The sequence below is a fragment of the Streptopelia decaocto genome, assembly GCF_964273445.1.
Source record: "Streptopelia decaocto genome assembly, contig: HAP1_SCAFFOLD_1643, whole genome shotgun sequence".
Taxonomy (NCBI): domain Eukaryota; kingdom Metazoa; phylum Chordata; class Aves; order Columbiformes; family Columbidae; genus Streptopelia; species Streptopelia decaocto.
This window is the reverse complement of record NW_028115775.1, coordinates 19587-33211: the sequence shown is the minus strand read 5'-3', so window position 1 is coordinate 33211 and position 13625 is coordinate 19587. Positions and strand designations below refer to the sequence as shown.

Below are 13625 nucleotides of genomic sequence, written 5' to 3'. Positions count from 1 at the left end.
GGGGCGGAGCCTGAGGGAAGGGGGCGGAGCCGTAAAGACCATATTGGGGATCCTATAGGCGCTCTATAGGGAGCCTGTGAGGGCCTATAGGGCACGTTATAGGGGTCTATAGCGGAGGCCGTAGTGGCCTATTGGGGGCGGTATGGGGGGGGGGCAGCGTTGTTCCCCCCGGGAGGCAATACCGTATGGATGCTATAGGTGCCGTTCCCATAGGCGCTGTGCGTGCTGGTGCTGGTGTGCTACGGGGCCTCGCACACGCCGGGCTATACTGGGCTGGCCGTGTGTGAACTGGTGTTCGCCGTGCTGGTGTTACTGGTGCTGGGGGGGGGCCTGGCCCCCCGGCTCTCCTTCATCCACTGGGGCTGGACTGTGAGTGGTCCCTATGGACCCCTATAGAACCCCCTATGGCACCCAACACCCTCCTGGAGCCTCTCAGAATCTCCCTATAAGCCGTTATGGCCCCCACACCCCCCTATGGCCCAAATAACGCCCCCATAACCCCCCTATGGCACACATAATCCTCCTATAGACCCCATAACTCCCTATAGACCCCATAAACCCTCTATAGCCCCTATAACCCCTCTATAGCCCCTATAACCCTCCTATGGATCCCATAACTCCCCTATAGTGCCCTATAGCCCCCCATAGCTCTCTATGGTCCCCATAACCCTCCTATAGCTCCCCCTATAGCTCCCATAACCCCCCCCCCCTATAGCCCCCACCCCAGGAAGGGGATCCCAGGGGGTTTCAGGGTCCTTGGGGGGGTTTTGGGGTGTCCCATGTGTCCCCCCCCCAGGATTTCCTGGGCTGCACCATCAGGTGGGTCCCGGGGGGGGTTTGGGGGATCCCCAGGGGTTCAGGGGTCCCTGGGGGGGTTGGGGGATCCCCAGGTGTTTGGGGGTGTCCCTGGGGGGTTTTGGGGTGTCCCACGTGTCCCCCCAGGATTTCCTGGGCTGCACCATTGGGTGGGTTCCAGAGGGGGTTTGGGGGATCCCCAGGGGTTCACGGGTCCCTGGGGGGGGGTTTAGGGATCCCCAGGTGTTTGGGGGTGTCCCTGGGGGGTTTTGGGGTGTCCCATGTGTCCCCCCGAGGATTTCCTGGGCTGCACCATTGGGAGGGTCCCTGGGGGGTTTGGGGGTCCCAGAGGGGGTTTGGGGTGTCCCATGTGTCCCCCCAGGATTTCCTGGGCTGCACCATCAGATGGGTTCCAGAGGGGGTTTGGGGGTCCCCAGGGGTTCAGAGGTCCCTGGGGGGGGGTTGGGGATCCCCAGGGTTTGGGGGTGTCCCTGGGGGGTTTTGGGGTGTCCCATGTGTCCCCCCCAGGATTCCTGGGCTGCACCATTGGGTGGGTCCCGGGGGGGGTTTGGGGGATCCCCAGGTGTTCAGGGGTCCCTGGGGGGGGTTGGGGGATCCCCAGGGGTTCAGGGGTCCCTGGGGGGGGGTTGGGGGATCCCCAGGTGTTTGGGGGTGTCCCTGGGGGGTTTAGGGGTGTTCCACGTGTCCCCCCAGGATTTCCTGGGCTGCACCATTGGGTGGGTTCCAGAGGGGGTTTGGGGGATCCCCAGGGGTTCAGGGGTCCCTGGGGGGTTTGGGGATCCCCAGGTGTTCGGGGATGTCCCTGGGGTTTAGGGGTGTCCCATGTGTCCCCCCAGGATTTCCTGCGCTGCGCCATCGGGTGCCTGCTCTTCCTCATCACGTCCCTCATCGTCCTCATCGGGACGCGCGGCGGGGCCGGCGTGGCCGGGGGGGTGAGGGGGAATTTGGGGTGCAGGGGGGGGGAACTGGGGGTCTGGGGGGGATTTGGGGGGAGTTCAGGGGTTTTGGGGGGGGATTTGGGGGTCTGGGGTGGATTTGGGGGGGCTTGAGGTTTAAATTTGGGGATACGGGGGGGTGGATTTGGGGGGGGCTTGGGATGCAAATTTGGGGGTATGGGGGGTCTGGAGGGTGGGTTTGGGGGTTTTGGGGGGGTTGGGGGTGTAAATTTGGGGTATAAACTCTGGGGTTTTTGGGGGGATTCGGGGTAAATTTGGGGTTTTTAGGGGGATTTGGGGATATAAATTTGGGGTATTTTGGGAGGATTTGGGGGTATAATTTTGGGTTTTTTGGGGGGGATTTGGGGGGTATAATTTTGGGGTTTTGGGGGAATTTGGGGGTATAAATTTGGGTTTTTTTTGGGGGGTTTGGAGTGTAAATTTGGGGGCTTTGGGGGTATAAATTTGGGGTTTTTTTTGGGGGGTGGGTGTACATTTGGGGTTTTGGGGGGGGTTCGGAGTGTAAATTTGGGGGATTTGGGGGTATAAATTTGGGTTTTTTGGGGGTATAAATTTGGGGGTTGGGGGGTTTGGGGTGTAAATTTGGGGGTGTGTGGGCTGTGGGTGTTTTTGGGGGTCTCTGACCCCCCCAAATGACGCAGGTTTTCGGGCTCCTGGCCGGGATCCTGCTGGGGTACGACGCCTACATCACCCTGCCCACCCGGCACCGCAGCGCCGCCACTGGTGTGTACTGGGGGAACTGGGAGCACTGGGGGGGGGAACTGGGAGCACTGGGGGGGGAACTGGGAGCACTGCGGGGGGGAACTGGGAGCACTGGGGGGGGGAACTGGGAGCACTGGGGGGGGGAACTGGGAGCACTGGGGGGGAACTGGGAGCACTGGGGGGGAACTGGGAGCACTGGGGGGGGGGAACTGGGAGCACTGAGGGGGGGAACTGGGAGCACTGGGGGGGGGAACTGGGAGCACTGGGGGGGGAACTGGGAGCACTGGGGGGGGAACTGGGAGCACTGGGGGGGGAACTGGGAGCACTGGGAGCACGGGGGGGAACTGGGAGCACTGGGGGGGGAACTGGGAGCACTGGGGGGGGAACTGGGAGCACTGGGGGGGGGAACTGGGAGAACTGGGGGGGGGAACTGGGAGAACTGGGGGGGGGGAACTGGGAGGCCTATGGGGGGGAACTGGGAGCACTGGGGGGGGAACTGGGAGGCCTATGGGGGGGAACTGGGAGCACTGGGGGGGGGAACTGGGAGCACTGGGAGGGGTTGGGGGGTCTATGGGAGGGAACTGGGAGCATTGGGGGTTCTATGGGGGGGAACTGGGAGCACTGGGAGGGGTTGGGGGGTCTATGGGGGGGAACTGGGAGCACTGGGAGGAACTGGGAGGTCTATGGGGGGAACTGGGAGCACTGGGGGGGGCTGGGGGGAACTGGGAGCACTGGGAGGGGTTGGGGGGAATTGGGAGCACTGGGAGGGGTTGGGGGGTCTATGGGGGGGAACTGGGAGCACTGGGAGGGGTTGGGGGGTCTATGGGGGGGAACTGGGAGCATTGGGGGTTCTATGGGGGGGAACTGGGAGCACTGGGAGGGGTTGGGGGGGAACTGGGGGGCGGCCTATGGGGGGGAACTGGGAGTACTGGTGGAAAATGGGAACACTGGGGGAAACTGGGAGCACTGGGAAGGGTTGGGGGAGAAACTGGGAGGGGTTGGGGGGGTCTATGGGGGGGAACTGGGAGCATTGGGGGGGTCTATGGGGGGAACTGGGAGCACTGGGAGGGGGCGCTGCCCACTGGGGGGGTTCCTCACCCCCCTCCCCCCCCATTTTGTGTCCCCCCAGAGTCCCCGGATGCCGCCTGACCCCCCAATCCACACACGGACACCCCAAAACTCCCCCCCGCACCTCGGGGGGGGGGGGTCCCAGCCTTAAATTATTGAGGGAGGGGTTTAGGGGTACATGGGGGGGTCCCCAAAGCGCCTCGCAAGTGCCTGAACCGCCCGTGCCTCAGTTTCCCCTGGACGAGCCCCCGCCGCCATCTTCAAGGGCTTCCCCGCCCCCTTTCCCTTCTTTTGGGGTGATATTGGGAAATAAAACGGTTTCTTTTTACATCTCTTTACAAGCTACGCACCTACAGCGTGGGGAAGCGCCTATAGTGCCCGAGGGGGGGTCTGGAGGGGGTTCCTATAGGCAGCTATAAGACGCCGCGGACTACAACTCCCAGCATGCCCCGCGGCGCGGGATTCCCAGTATGGTCTGTGGACTACAACTCCCAGCATGCCCCGCGGCGCCGCGCAGGTGCAGTGGGGAAGGGCGGTGACTCCCCCGCGGCTTCGCGCATGCGCGGTGAGAAAAGGCGGGAAGCGGCGCTGCCCCTCAGCGCTTTCTCGCCGTTGCCGCCGCCTCCCGCTCCTTCTTACCGGTTCCTCCTGTTCGTCCCGCCCCGGAGCGATCGTGAGTCGTTTAGTTACCGGCGGGGGAGGGGGGAGTAATGGAATGGGAGCGGGGGGGGGGGGAGTTCCCGTGTGGTGCGGGGGGGCGGTTGAATGCGCTTCGCGCATGCGCAAGGCCGCGCTGCGCACGGCACTATGGGGGGGGCGTGTACGCGCGGGGCGGCGCTGCACACGGCACTATGGGGGGGGGGGAGGTGCCGTCTGTGGCTCCGCGCATGCGCGGCGCAGCTTTGCCCATATATGGGTTCTTTAAATAGCCCAGAACTTAGAAATTATAACAAAATCCATATTATAAGGTTCTAAATAATCTATGGATCCCCCGCATAACCCCTGGGCGAAGCTGCGCCCCCTGGGACCCCTTATTTGCCACATTGTACATAAACACGGGGTTTATTTACAGCAGGACCTACAAATAAACCCCGAACATAAAGAGATAACATTGCGCTATTACTTTTCCCGCCCATAATCTGCCTATAGGGCCCCATATAACCTGTGGGTGGAGCCTGGACCCCCCGGGCCCCTTTGTTTTTTGCTGTACCCCGTGTAAACAACGTTATTTATTGTAGGACCTACGGAAAGGCCATGGGGCGCTCGTCCAAGGACAAGCGCGACGTCTACTACCGGCTGGCCAAGGAGGAGGGCTGGCGCGCCCGCAGCGCCTTCAAGCTGCTGCAGCTCGACCAGCGCTTCCAGCTGCTCCAGGGTACGCTGGGACGGGGACCCAGGCGGCCGGGAGGGACCCAGAGGTCCAGGAGGGGACCCAGGCGTCCGGGAGGGGACCCAGGTGTCTGGGAGGGGACCCAGAGGTCCAGGAGGGACCCAGGTGTATGGAAGGACCCAGAAGTTTGGGAGGGACCCAGGCATCTAGGGGGGACCCAGGTGTCTGGGAGAGGGACCCAGAGGTCTGGGAGGGACCCAGGCGTCCGGGAGGGACCCAGGTGTCTGGGGGGACCCAGAAGTTTGGGAGGGACCCAGGCATCTAGGGGGGACGCAGGTGTCTGGGAGGAGACCCAGAGGTCCAGGAGGGGACCCAGGCGTCCGGGAGGGACCCAGGCATCCGGGAGGGGACCCAGGTGTCTGGGAGGGACCCAGGTGTCCGGGAGAGACCCAGAGGTCCAGGAGGGGACCCAGGCGTCCGGGAGGGGACCCAGGTGTCCGTGAGGGACCCAGGTGTCTGGGAGGAGACCCAGAGGTCCAGGAGCGGACCCAGGTGTCCGGGAGGGGACCCAGAGGTCTGGGAAGGACCCAGGAGTTCGAGAGGGGACCCAGGCGTCCGGGAGGGACCCAGGCATCTGGGAGGGACCCAGGCGTCCGGGCTGAGGGGCTGTGTTCGCCCAGGGGTCCGTTGTGCCGTTGATCTTTGTGCCGCCCCCGGGAGCTGGAGCCAAGTGCTGAGCCGGAAACTGAGGTGGGGGGACTGGGAGGGACTGGGGGTAACTGGGAGGGACTGGGAGGGACTGGGATAAACTGGGATGCACTGGGATGCACTGGGATGCACTGGGATGGACTGGGCTGGACTGGGATAAACTGGGATGGACTGGGATGGACTGGGAGCACTGGGATGGACTGGGATAAACTGGGATGGACTGGGATGGACTGGGATGGACTGGGATGCACTGAGATGGACTGGGATAAACTGGGATGCACTGGGATGCACTGGGATAAACTGGGCTGGACTGGGCTGGACTGGGCTGGACTGGGATGGACTGGGAGCACTGGGATGGACTGGGAGCACTGGGATGGACTGGGCTGGACTGGGATGGACTGGGATGCACTGGGATGGACTGGGATGGACTGGGATAAACTGGGATGGACTGGGATGCACTGGGATGGACTGGGATGCACTGGGATGGACTGGGAGCACTGGGATGGACTGGAATAAACTGGGCTGGACTGGGATGCACTGGGCTGGACTGGGCTGGACTGGGATAAACTGGGATGGACTGGGCTGGACTGGGATAAACTGGGATGGACTGGGCTGGACTGGGCTGGACTGGGCTGTCTCCGCAGGGGGGTCCCGGGCTCCCAGGTGGTGGCCGTGGACCTGCAGGCCATGGCGCCCCTGCAGGGGGTGCTGCAGATCCAGGGGGACATCACCAAGGTGGGACCCCAAAACCCCCCGGGGGACCCCAAACCCTTGGGACCCCCCAAACCCTCTGTGGGACCCCAAAACCTGGGACCCCCCAGACCCCTGGGACCCCCCAGACCCCTGGGACCCCAAAACCCCCCAACCCAAACCCCTGGGACCCCAAAACCTGGGACCTCCCAGACCCCTGGGACCCCAAAACCTGGGACCCCAAAACCCCCCAACCCAAACCCCTGGGACCCCAAAATCTGGGACCCCCCAGACCCCTGGGACCCCAAAAACCCCCATGGGACCTCAAAACCCAGGACCCCAAAAGCCCCCAACCCAAACCCCTGGGACCCCCCAGACCCCTGGGACCCCAAAACCTGGGACCCCAAAAGCCCCCAACCCAAACCCCTGGGACCCCAAAAGCCCCCATGGGACCTCAAAACCCAGGACCCCAAAACTCCCAGACCCCTAAATCCCAGGACCCCCAAATCCTATGGGACCTCTAAATCTGGGACCCCAGAACCCCAAAACCCCCCATGGGACCCCAAACCCCTGGGACCCCCCAGACCTCCAGGACCCCAAACCTGGGACCCCAGAACCCCAAAACCCCCCAACCCCAAAACCCAGGACCCCAAAACCCCCCATGGGACCCCAAAACCCCTTTGAGCCCCCCCGGACCCCCAATTTTGGTGCCCCCCAGGTCTCCACCGCCCGGCGGCTCCAGCGCCACTTCCAGGGCCCCCAGGTGGATCTGGTCGTGTGCGACGGGGCCCCCGACGGTGAGCGACCCCGAACCCCCAAATCTCACCCCAAATCCCACCCATAACCCTCAAATCTCACCCCGAACCCCCAAATCTCACCCTGAACCCCCAAATCTCACCCCCAAATCCCACCCCCATAACCCCCAAATCTCACCCCGAACCCCCAAATCTCACCCCAAATCTCACCCCGAACCCCCAAATCTCACCCCAAATCCCACCCATAACCCTCAAATCTCACCCCGAACCCCAAATCTCACCCCCAAATCCCACCCATAACCCTCAAATCTCACCCTGAACCCCCAAATCTCACCCCAAATCTCACCCCGAACCCCCAAATCTCACCCTGAAATCTCACCCCAAATCTCACCCTGAACCCCCAAATCTCATCCCCAAATCTCACCCCAAATCTCATCCTGAACCCCCAAATCTCACCCTGAACCCCCAAATCTCACCCCCAAATCCCACCCATAACCCTCAAATCTCACCCTGAACCCCCAAATCTCACCCCCGACCTCACCCCGAACCCCCAAATCTCATCCCCAAATCTCATCCTGAACCCCCAAATCTCACCCCTAATCTCACCCTGAACCCCCAGATCTCATCCCCAAATCTCACCCCAAATCCCACTCTGAACCCAAAATCTCATCCCCAAATCTCACCCCCAAATCCCACCCCGAACCCCCAAATCTCACCCCCAAATCCCACCCCTGAACCCCCAAATCCTGCCCCCAAACCCCTAAATCTCACCCCTTGAACCCCCAAATCTCACCCCTGAACCCCCAAATCTCCCCTGCACCCCATTTTGCAGTGACGGGGCTCCACGATCTGGACGAATACATCCAGGCACAGCTGCTGCTGGCGGTAACGCCCCAAAACTGCCCCGGCACCCCAAAATCCCCCACATCCCCCCCAGTTCACCCCAATACCCCAAATAACCCCCTGGGACCCCCAAATCCCCTCCCAGTTCACCCCAGTTCACCCCAGACCCCAAATACCCCCTGGGACCCCCAAATCCCTCCCAGTTCACCCCAATACCCCCCAGACCCCAAATACCCCTGGGACCCCCAAATCCCCTCCCAGTTCACCCCAGTTCACCCTGGACCCCAAATACCCCTGGGACCCCCAAATCCCTCCCAGTTCACCCCAGTTCACCCCAGACCCCAAATACCCCTGGGACCCCCAAATCCCTCCCAGTTCACCCCAGTTCACCCCAGACCCCAAATACCCCCCTGGGACCCCCAAATCCCCTCCCAGTTCACTCCAGTTCACCCCAGTCCCCCCCAGACCCCAAATAACCCCCTGGGACCCCCAAATCCTCCCAATTCCCCCCCAAATCCCCTCCCAGTTCACCCCAGACCCCAAATAACACCTGGGACCCCCAATTGCCCCCCAAATCCCCCCCGAATCCCCTCCCAGTTCACCCCAGTTCACCCCAGTCCCCAAATAACCCGAGACCCCCAAATCCCCCCCAGTCCCTCCCCTAAAATCCCCCCAAAGCCCCCTCAAAATCCCCCCAAAATGGCCCAAAACCCACCCAAAATGCCCCAAAATCCACCCAAAATGCCCCCAAATCCCCCCAAGTCCCCCGAAACCCCCCAAAACCCCCCAAAACTCCCCCAACCCCCCGAATTTCCCGCCCCCCCCAGGCTCTCAACATCACCACCCACATCCTAAAAAGAGGCGGAACCTTCGTCGCCAAGGTACCAACCCCCCAAATTTCACCCCTGACACCCCCAAAATCCCCGTGACCCCCCCCAAAATCACCCCGGCACCCCCAAAATGACCATTTTTGGGGTGTCCCCCCCAGATTTTCCGCGGGAAGGACGTGACGCTGCTCTATTCCCAGCTGCGCCTGTTCTTCCCCGAGGTGACGTGCGCCAAACCCCGCAGCAGCCGCAACTCCAGCATCGGTGCGTTTTGGGGACCCCCCCTTTGGATTTGGGGACCCCCCCCCGTGGTTTTGGGGAGCCCTGACCCCCCTTTGTGTGTCCCCGAAAAGAGGCGTTTGTGGTTTGTCGCGGTTACGCCCCCCCCGAGGGGTTTGTGCCCACCATGGACAACCCGCTGCTGGACCCCGATGCTGGTAAATGGGGGGAATGGCGGTTTGGGGGGGTCCTGGGGGGGTTTGGGGGGCCCTGGGGGGGATTTGGGGGGGATTTGGGGGGATCTTGGGGTCCCTGGGGGGGATTTTGGGGTTAATTTAGGCGTAATTTGCGGGGATTTGGGTTCCCTGGGGGGGATTTTGGGGGTAATTTGGGGGTCCCTGGGGGGGATTTTGGGGGTAATTTTGGGGTCCCTGGGGGGGATTTGGGGGTCCCTGGGGGGGATTTTGGGGGGATTTGGGGGGATCTTGGGGGGATCTTGGGGTCCCTGGGGGGGATTTGGGGGTTAATTTAGGGATAATTTGGGGGGATTTGGGTTCCCTGGGGGGGATTTGGGGATAATTTAGGGGTAATTTGGGGGGATTTTGGGGTCCCTGGGGAGGATTTGGGGGTTAATTTAGGGGTAATTTGGGGGGATTTTGGGGTCCCTGGGGAGGATTTGGGGGTTAATTTAGGGGTAATTTGGGGGGATTTGGGTTCCCTGGGGGGGATTTTGGGGGTAATTTTGGGGTCCCTGGGGGGGATTTGGGGGTCCCTGGGGGGGATTTTGGGGGGATTTGGGGGGATCTTGGGGTCCCTGGGGGGGATTTGGGGGTTAATTTAGGGGTAATTTGGGGGGTTTGGGTGGTAATTTGGGGGGATCTTGAGGTCCCTGGGCGGGGGGAGATTTTTGGGGTCCATGGGGAGTAATTTGGGGGGATTTTGGGGTCCCTGGGGGGCATTTTGGGGGGAATTTGGGGTGTTTTGGGGTCCCTGGGGGTATTTTGGGGGGTTTTGGGGGTATTTTGGGGTCCCTGGGGGTGATTTGGGGGTATTTTGGGGGGTTTTGGGGGTATTTTGGGGTCCATGGGGGTGTTTTGGGGGAAATTTGGGGGGTTTTGGGGTCCCTGGGGGTGTTTTGGGGGGTGTTTTGGGGGTGATTTTGGGGTGTTTTGGGGGTATTTTGGGGTCCATGGGGGTGTTTTGGGGGGAATTTGGGGGGTTTTGGGGTCCCTGGGGGTGTTTTGGGGGGTATTTTGGGGTGTTTTTGGGGTGTTTTGGGGGTATTTTGGGGGTATTTTGGGGGGGTTTGGGGGTATTTTGGGGTCCATGGGGGTGTTTTGGGGTGAATTTGGGGTATTTTTGTGTCCCTGGGGGTGTTTGGGGGGTGTTTTGGGGTGTTTTTGGGGTGTTTTGGGGTCCCTGGGGGTGTTTTGGGGTATTGTGGGGTCCCTGACGTGTTTCGGGGTCCCCCCCAGGGCTGTCGGTGCCCCCCCCGGGTCCCTCTCGTCTCATCGTCCCGTTCGTGGCCTGTGGGGACCTGAGCGCGTTCGACCCCGACCGCACCTACAGCCTGGAGGTACCGCAATGGGAACTGGGACGGACTGGGACGGACTGGGAGGGACTGGGACAGACTGGGAGGGACTGGGAGGGACTGGGACAGACTGGGATGAACTGGGACGGACTGGGATGAACTGGGATGAACTGGGATGAACTGTGAGGGACTGGGACAAACTGGGAGGGACTGGGAGGGACTGGGACAAACTGGGAGGGACTGGGACCCCCCCCCAGAGCCTCCTGAGGGACTGGGAGCAGTGGGACAAACTGGGACAAACTGGGACGGACTGGGATGAACTGGGACAAACTGGGACGGACTGGGACGAACTGGGACAAACTGGGACGGACTGGGACAAACTGTGATGAACTGGGACAAACTGGGACGGACTGGGACAAACTGGGACAAACTGGGAGGGATGGGGACCCCCCAGAGCCTCCTGAGGGACTGGGACAAACTGGGATGAACTGGGAGGGACTGGGACAAACTGGGACGGACTGGGACAAACTGGGATGAACTGGGACGGACTGGGAGGGACTGGGACAAACTGGGATGAACTGGGAGGGACTGGGACAAACTGGGACGGACTGGGACAAACTGGGATGAACTGGGACGGACTGGGAGGGACTGGGACAAACTGGGATGAACTGGGAGGGACTGGGAGGGACTGGGACCCCCCCAGAGCCTCCTGAGGGACTGGGACCACTGGGATGGACTGGGAGGGACTGGGACAAACTGGGAGGGACTGGGACCCCCCCCAGAGCCTCCTGAGGGACTGGGAGCAACTGGGACAAACTGGGAGGGACTGGGACAAACTGGGATGACCTGGGAGGGACTGGGAGGGACTGGGACCCCCCCAGAGCCTCCTGAGGGACTGGGAGCACTGGGACAAACTGGGATGGACTGGGAGCCCCTTGATGTCCCTCGTTTAGCTCTGAGGCGATACTGGTCCATACTGGTTTATACTGGTCTATACTGGGAGGGGCCAGACGACAATTCTCTGAACTGGTGGCGGCTCCTGAAGCCGCTGGGAGGGACTGGGGGGCCCTTCACGTGCTGGGGGGGGTGTTAGTGGTCTATAGTGGTCTATACTGGTTTATACTGGTCTATACTGGTTCCTACTGGGCGCTGCCCGCAGCTGGAGCCGGGGCGGCCGTACAGCTTCGTGCCCCCCCCCGCGCCCCCCATCGCCCCCCCCTACGCGCGGGCGTGTCAGCTGCGGCGCGGGGGGGCGAGCGGGCAAGGGCCCCCGTGCGAGGAGACGGGCGTGCAAGGGCCCTCGGGGGAGGAGGAGGAGGAAGGACCCTCGTGCGAGGAGATGAGTGTGCAAGGGCCCCCGTGCGAGGAGACGGGCGTGCAAGGGCCCTCGGGGGAGGAGGAGGAGGAAGGACCCTCGTGCGAGGAGACGAGTGTGCAAGGGCCCTCGTGCGAGGAGACGGGCGTGCAAGGGCCCTCGTGTGAGCAACAGGAAGGACCCTCGTGCGAGGAGACGAGTGTGCAAGGGCCCTCGTGCGAGGAGACGGGCGTGCAAGGGCCCTCGTGCGAGGAGGAGGAAGGACCCTCGTGCGAGGAGACGAGTGTGCAAGGATCCTCATGTGAGCAAGAGGAAGGACCCTCGTGCAAGGTGACGAGTGTGCAAGGGCCCTTGTGTGAGCAACAGGAAGGACCCTTGTGCAAGGTGAGTGTGCAAGGGTCCTCGTGGGAGGAGGAGGAGGAGGAAGGAGCCTCGTGCAAGATGAGTGTGCAAGGATCCTCGTGTGAGCAACAGGAAGGACCCTCGTGCGAGGAGACGAATGTGCAAGGACCCTCGTGTGAGGAGGAGGAGGAGGAGGAGGAGGAAGGACCCTCGTGCAAGATGAGTGTGCAAGGATCCTCGTGCAAGGAGGAGGAAGGACCCTCATGCAAGGAGATGAGTGTGCAAGGACCCTCGTGCAAGGGGATGAGTGTGCAAGGACCCTCCTGTGAGCAACAGGAAGGACCCTCGTGCAAGACGAGTGTGCAAGGATCCTCGTGCAAGGAAGAGGAGGAAGGACCCTCATGCAAGACGAGTGTGCAAGGACCCTTGTGTGAAAAGGAGGAAGGACCCTCGTGCAAGACAAGTGTGCAAGGATCTTTGTGCAAGGAAGAGAAAGAGGAGGAAGGAACCTTGTGCGAGCAGATGAGTGTGCAAGCAGCATTGTGCAAGGGGGACGAGGACGAAGGACCCTTGTGCAAGACAAGTGTGCAAGGAGCCCCGTGCAAGGAGGAGGAGGAGGAAGGACCCTCGTGCAAAGAGATGAGTGTGCAAGGACCCTCATGCGAGCAAGAGGAAGGACCCTTGTGCAAGATGAGTGTGCAAGGACCCTCGTGCCAGGAGTAGGGGAGGAGGGGGAAGGGCCCTCGTGCAAGGAGGTGAGTGTGCAAGGATGCTTGTGCAAGAATATAAGTGTGCAAGGACCCTCGTGCAAGCAAGAGAAAGGTCCCTTGTGCAAGGAGACGAGTGTGCAAGAGCCCTCGTGCGAGGCTGCGGAAACCCCCTCGTGAGCCCTCGCACGCGCGTGTGCGACGCCCCAATAAACCCCCCTCCCCTTCTCCCCTATGGGGCTGAAGCCGCTTTATTGGGGGCTCCCCTTGGATTTGGGGGTTTATTTGGGGGGGTTTTGGGGACTTTGGGGGGTCGGGAGGACCCAGGGACCCCAGGGGCAGTTTGGGGGTGTCCCCTGAAATTTTGGGGGTGTCCCCTGAGATCTTGGGGGGCCCCATTGGCTCTTTTGGGGGAGGGATTTGAGTGGCGCACACAGTGGGTTAAGTGGGATCCCCTGGGACTTGGGGGTGTTTATTGTGCTCGGGGTGGATTTTGGGGGGTCAGTCGGACCTGAGGACCCCGGGGGCACTTTGTGGGTGTCCCCTGAAGTTTGGGGGTGTCCCCTGAAGTTTGGGGGTGTCCCCTGAGATCTTGGGGGGCCCCATTGGCTCTTGGGGGAGGGATTTGAGTGGCGGCCGCAGCAGGTTTGGTGGGATCCCCTGGGACTTGGGGGGGTTTATTGTGCTTGGGGTGGATTTTGGGGGGTCAGGAGGACCTGAGGACCCCGGGAGCGGTTTGGGGGTGTCCCCTGAAATTGGGGGGGGGCCCATTGGCTCTTTTGGGGCTGTTTTGGGGGAGGGATTTGAGTGGCGGAC

General features: G+C 62.1%; 2 protein-coding genes across 8 annotated transcripts; both read left to right on the top strand.

Annotated features, from left to right (window-relative positions):
- Positions 1-213: 213 nt before the first annotated feature.
- Positions 214-3872, top strand: PLP2 (proteolipid protein 2; the record flags this gene model as incomplete). Its single annotated transcript, XM_082077269.1, has 4 exons — positions 214-369; positions 1653-1748; positions 2414-2495; positions 3604-3872. Coding segments are annotated over 4 exons (354 nt in total), but the record flags the coding sequence as incomplete, so codon positions are not given.
- Positions 3873-3978: 106 nt separating this feature from the next.
- On the top strand, positions 3979-13508 carry LOC309452619 (tRNA (cytidine(32)/guanosine(34)-2'-O)-methyltransferase-like). 7 transcript variants are annotated; one of them, XM_082077266.1, is made up of 13 exons: positions 3979-4215; positions 4781-4917; positions 5553-5622; positions 6225-6315; positions 6989-7067; positions 7858-7910; positions 8696-8749; positions 8857-8959; positions 9049-9132; positions 10390-10490; positions 11605-11907; positions 12016-12090; positions 12682-13508. In XM_082077266.1, exons 2-13 carry the CDS (start codon positions 4797-4799, stop codon positions 12823-12825), a joined length of 1278 nt encoding a protein of 425 aa, XP_081933392.1. In that variant the 5' UTR covers positions 3979-4215; positions 4781-4796; the 3' UTR covers positions 12826-13508. The 7 variants fall into 7 exon arrangements, with proteins under 7 accessions (XP_081933392.1, XP_081933391.1, XP_081933389.1 ...); XM_082077265.1 differs by adding an exon at positions 12373-12411 and having other exon boundaries at positions 11605-12090; positions 12721-13508; XM_082077263.1 differs by adding an exon at positions 12322-12411 and having other exon boundaries at positions 11605-12090; positions 12661-13508.
- The last annotated feature ends 117 nt before the right edge of the window (positions 13509-13625 follow it).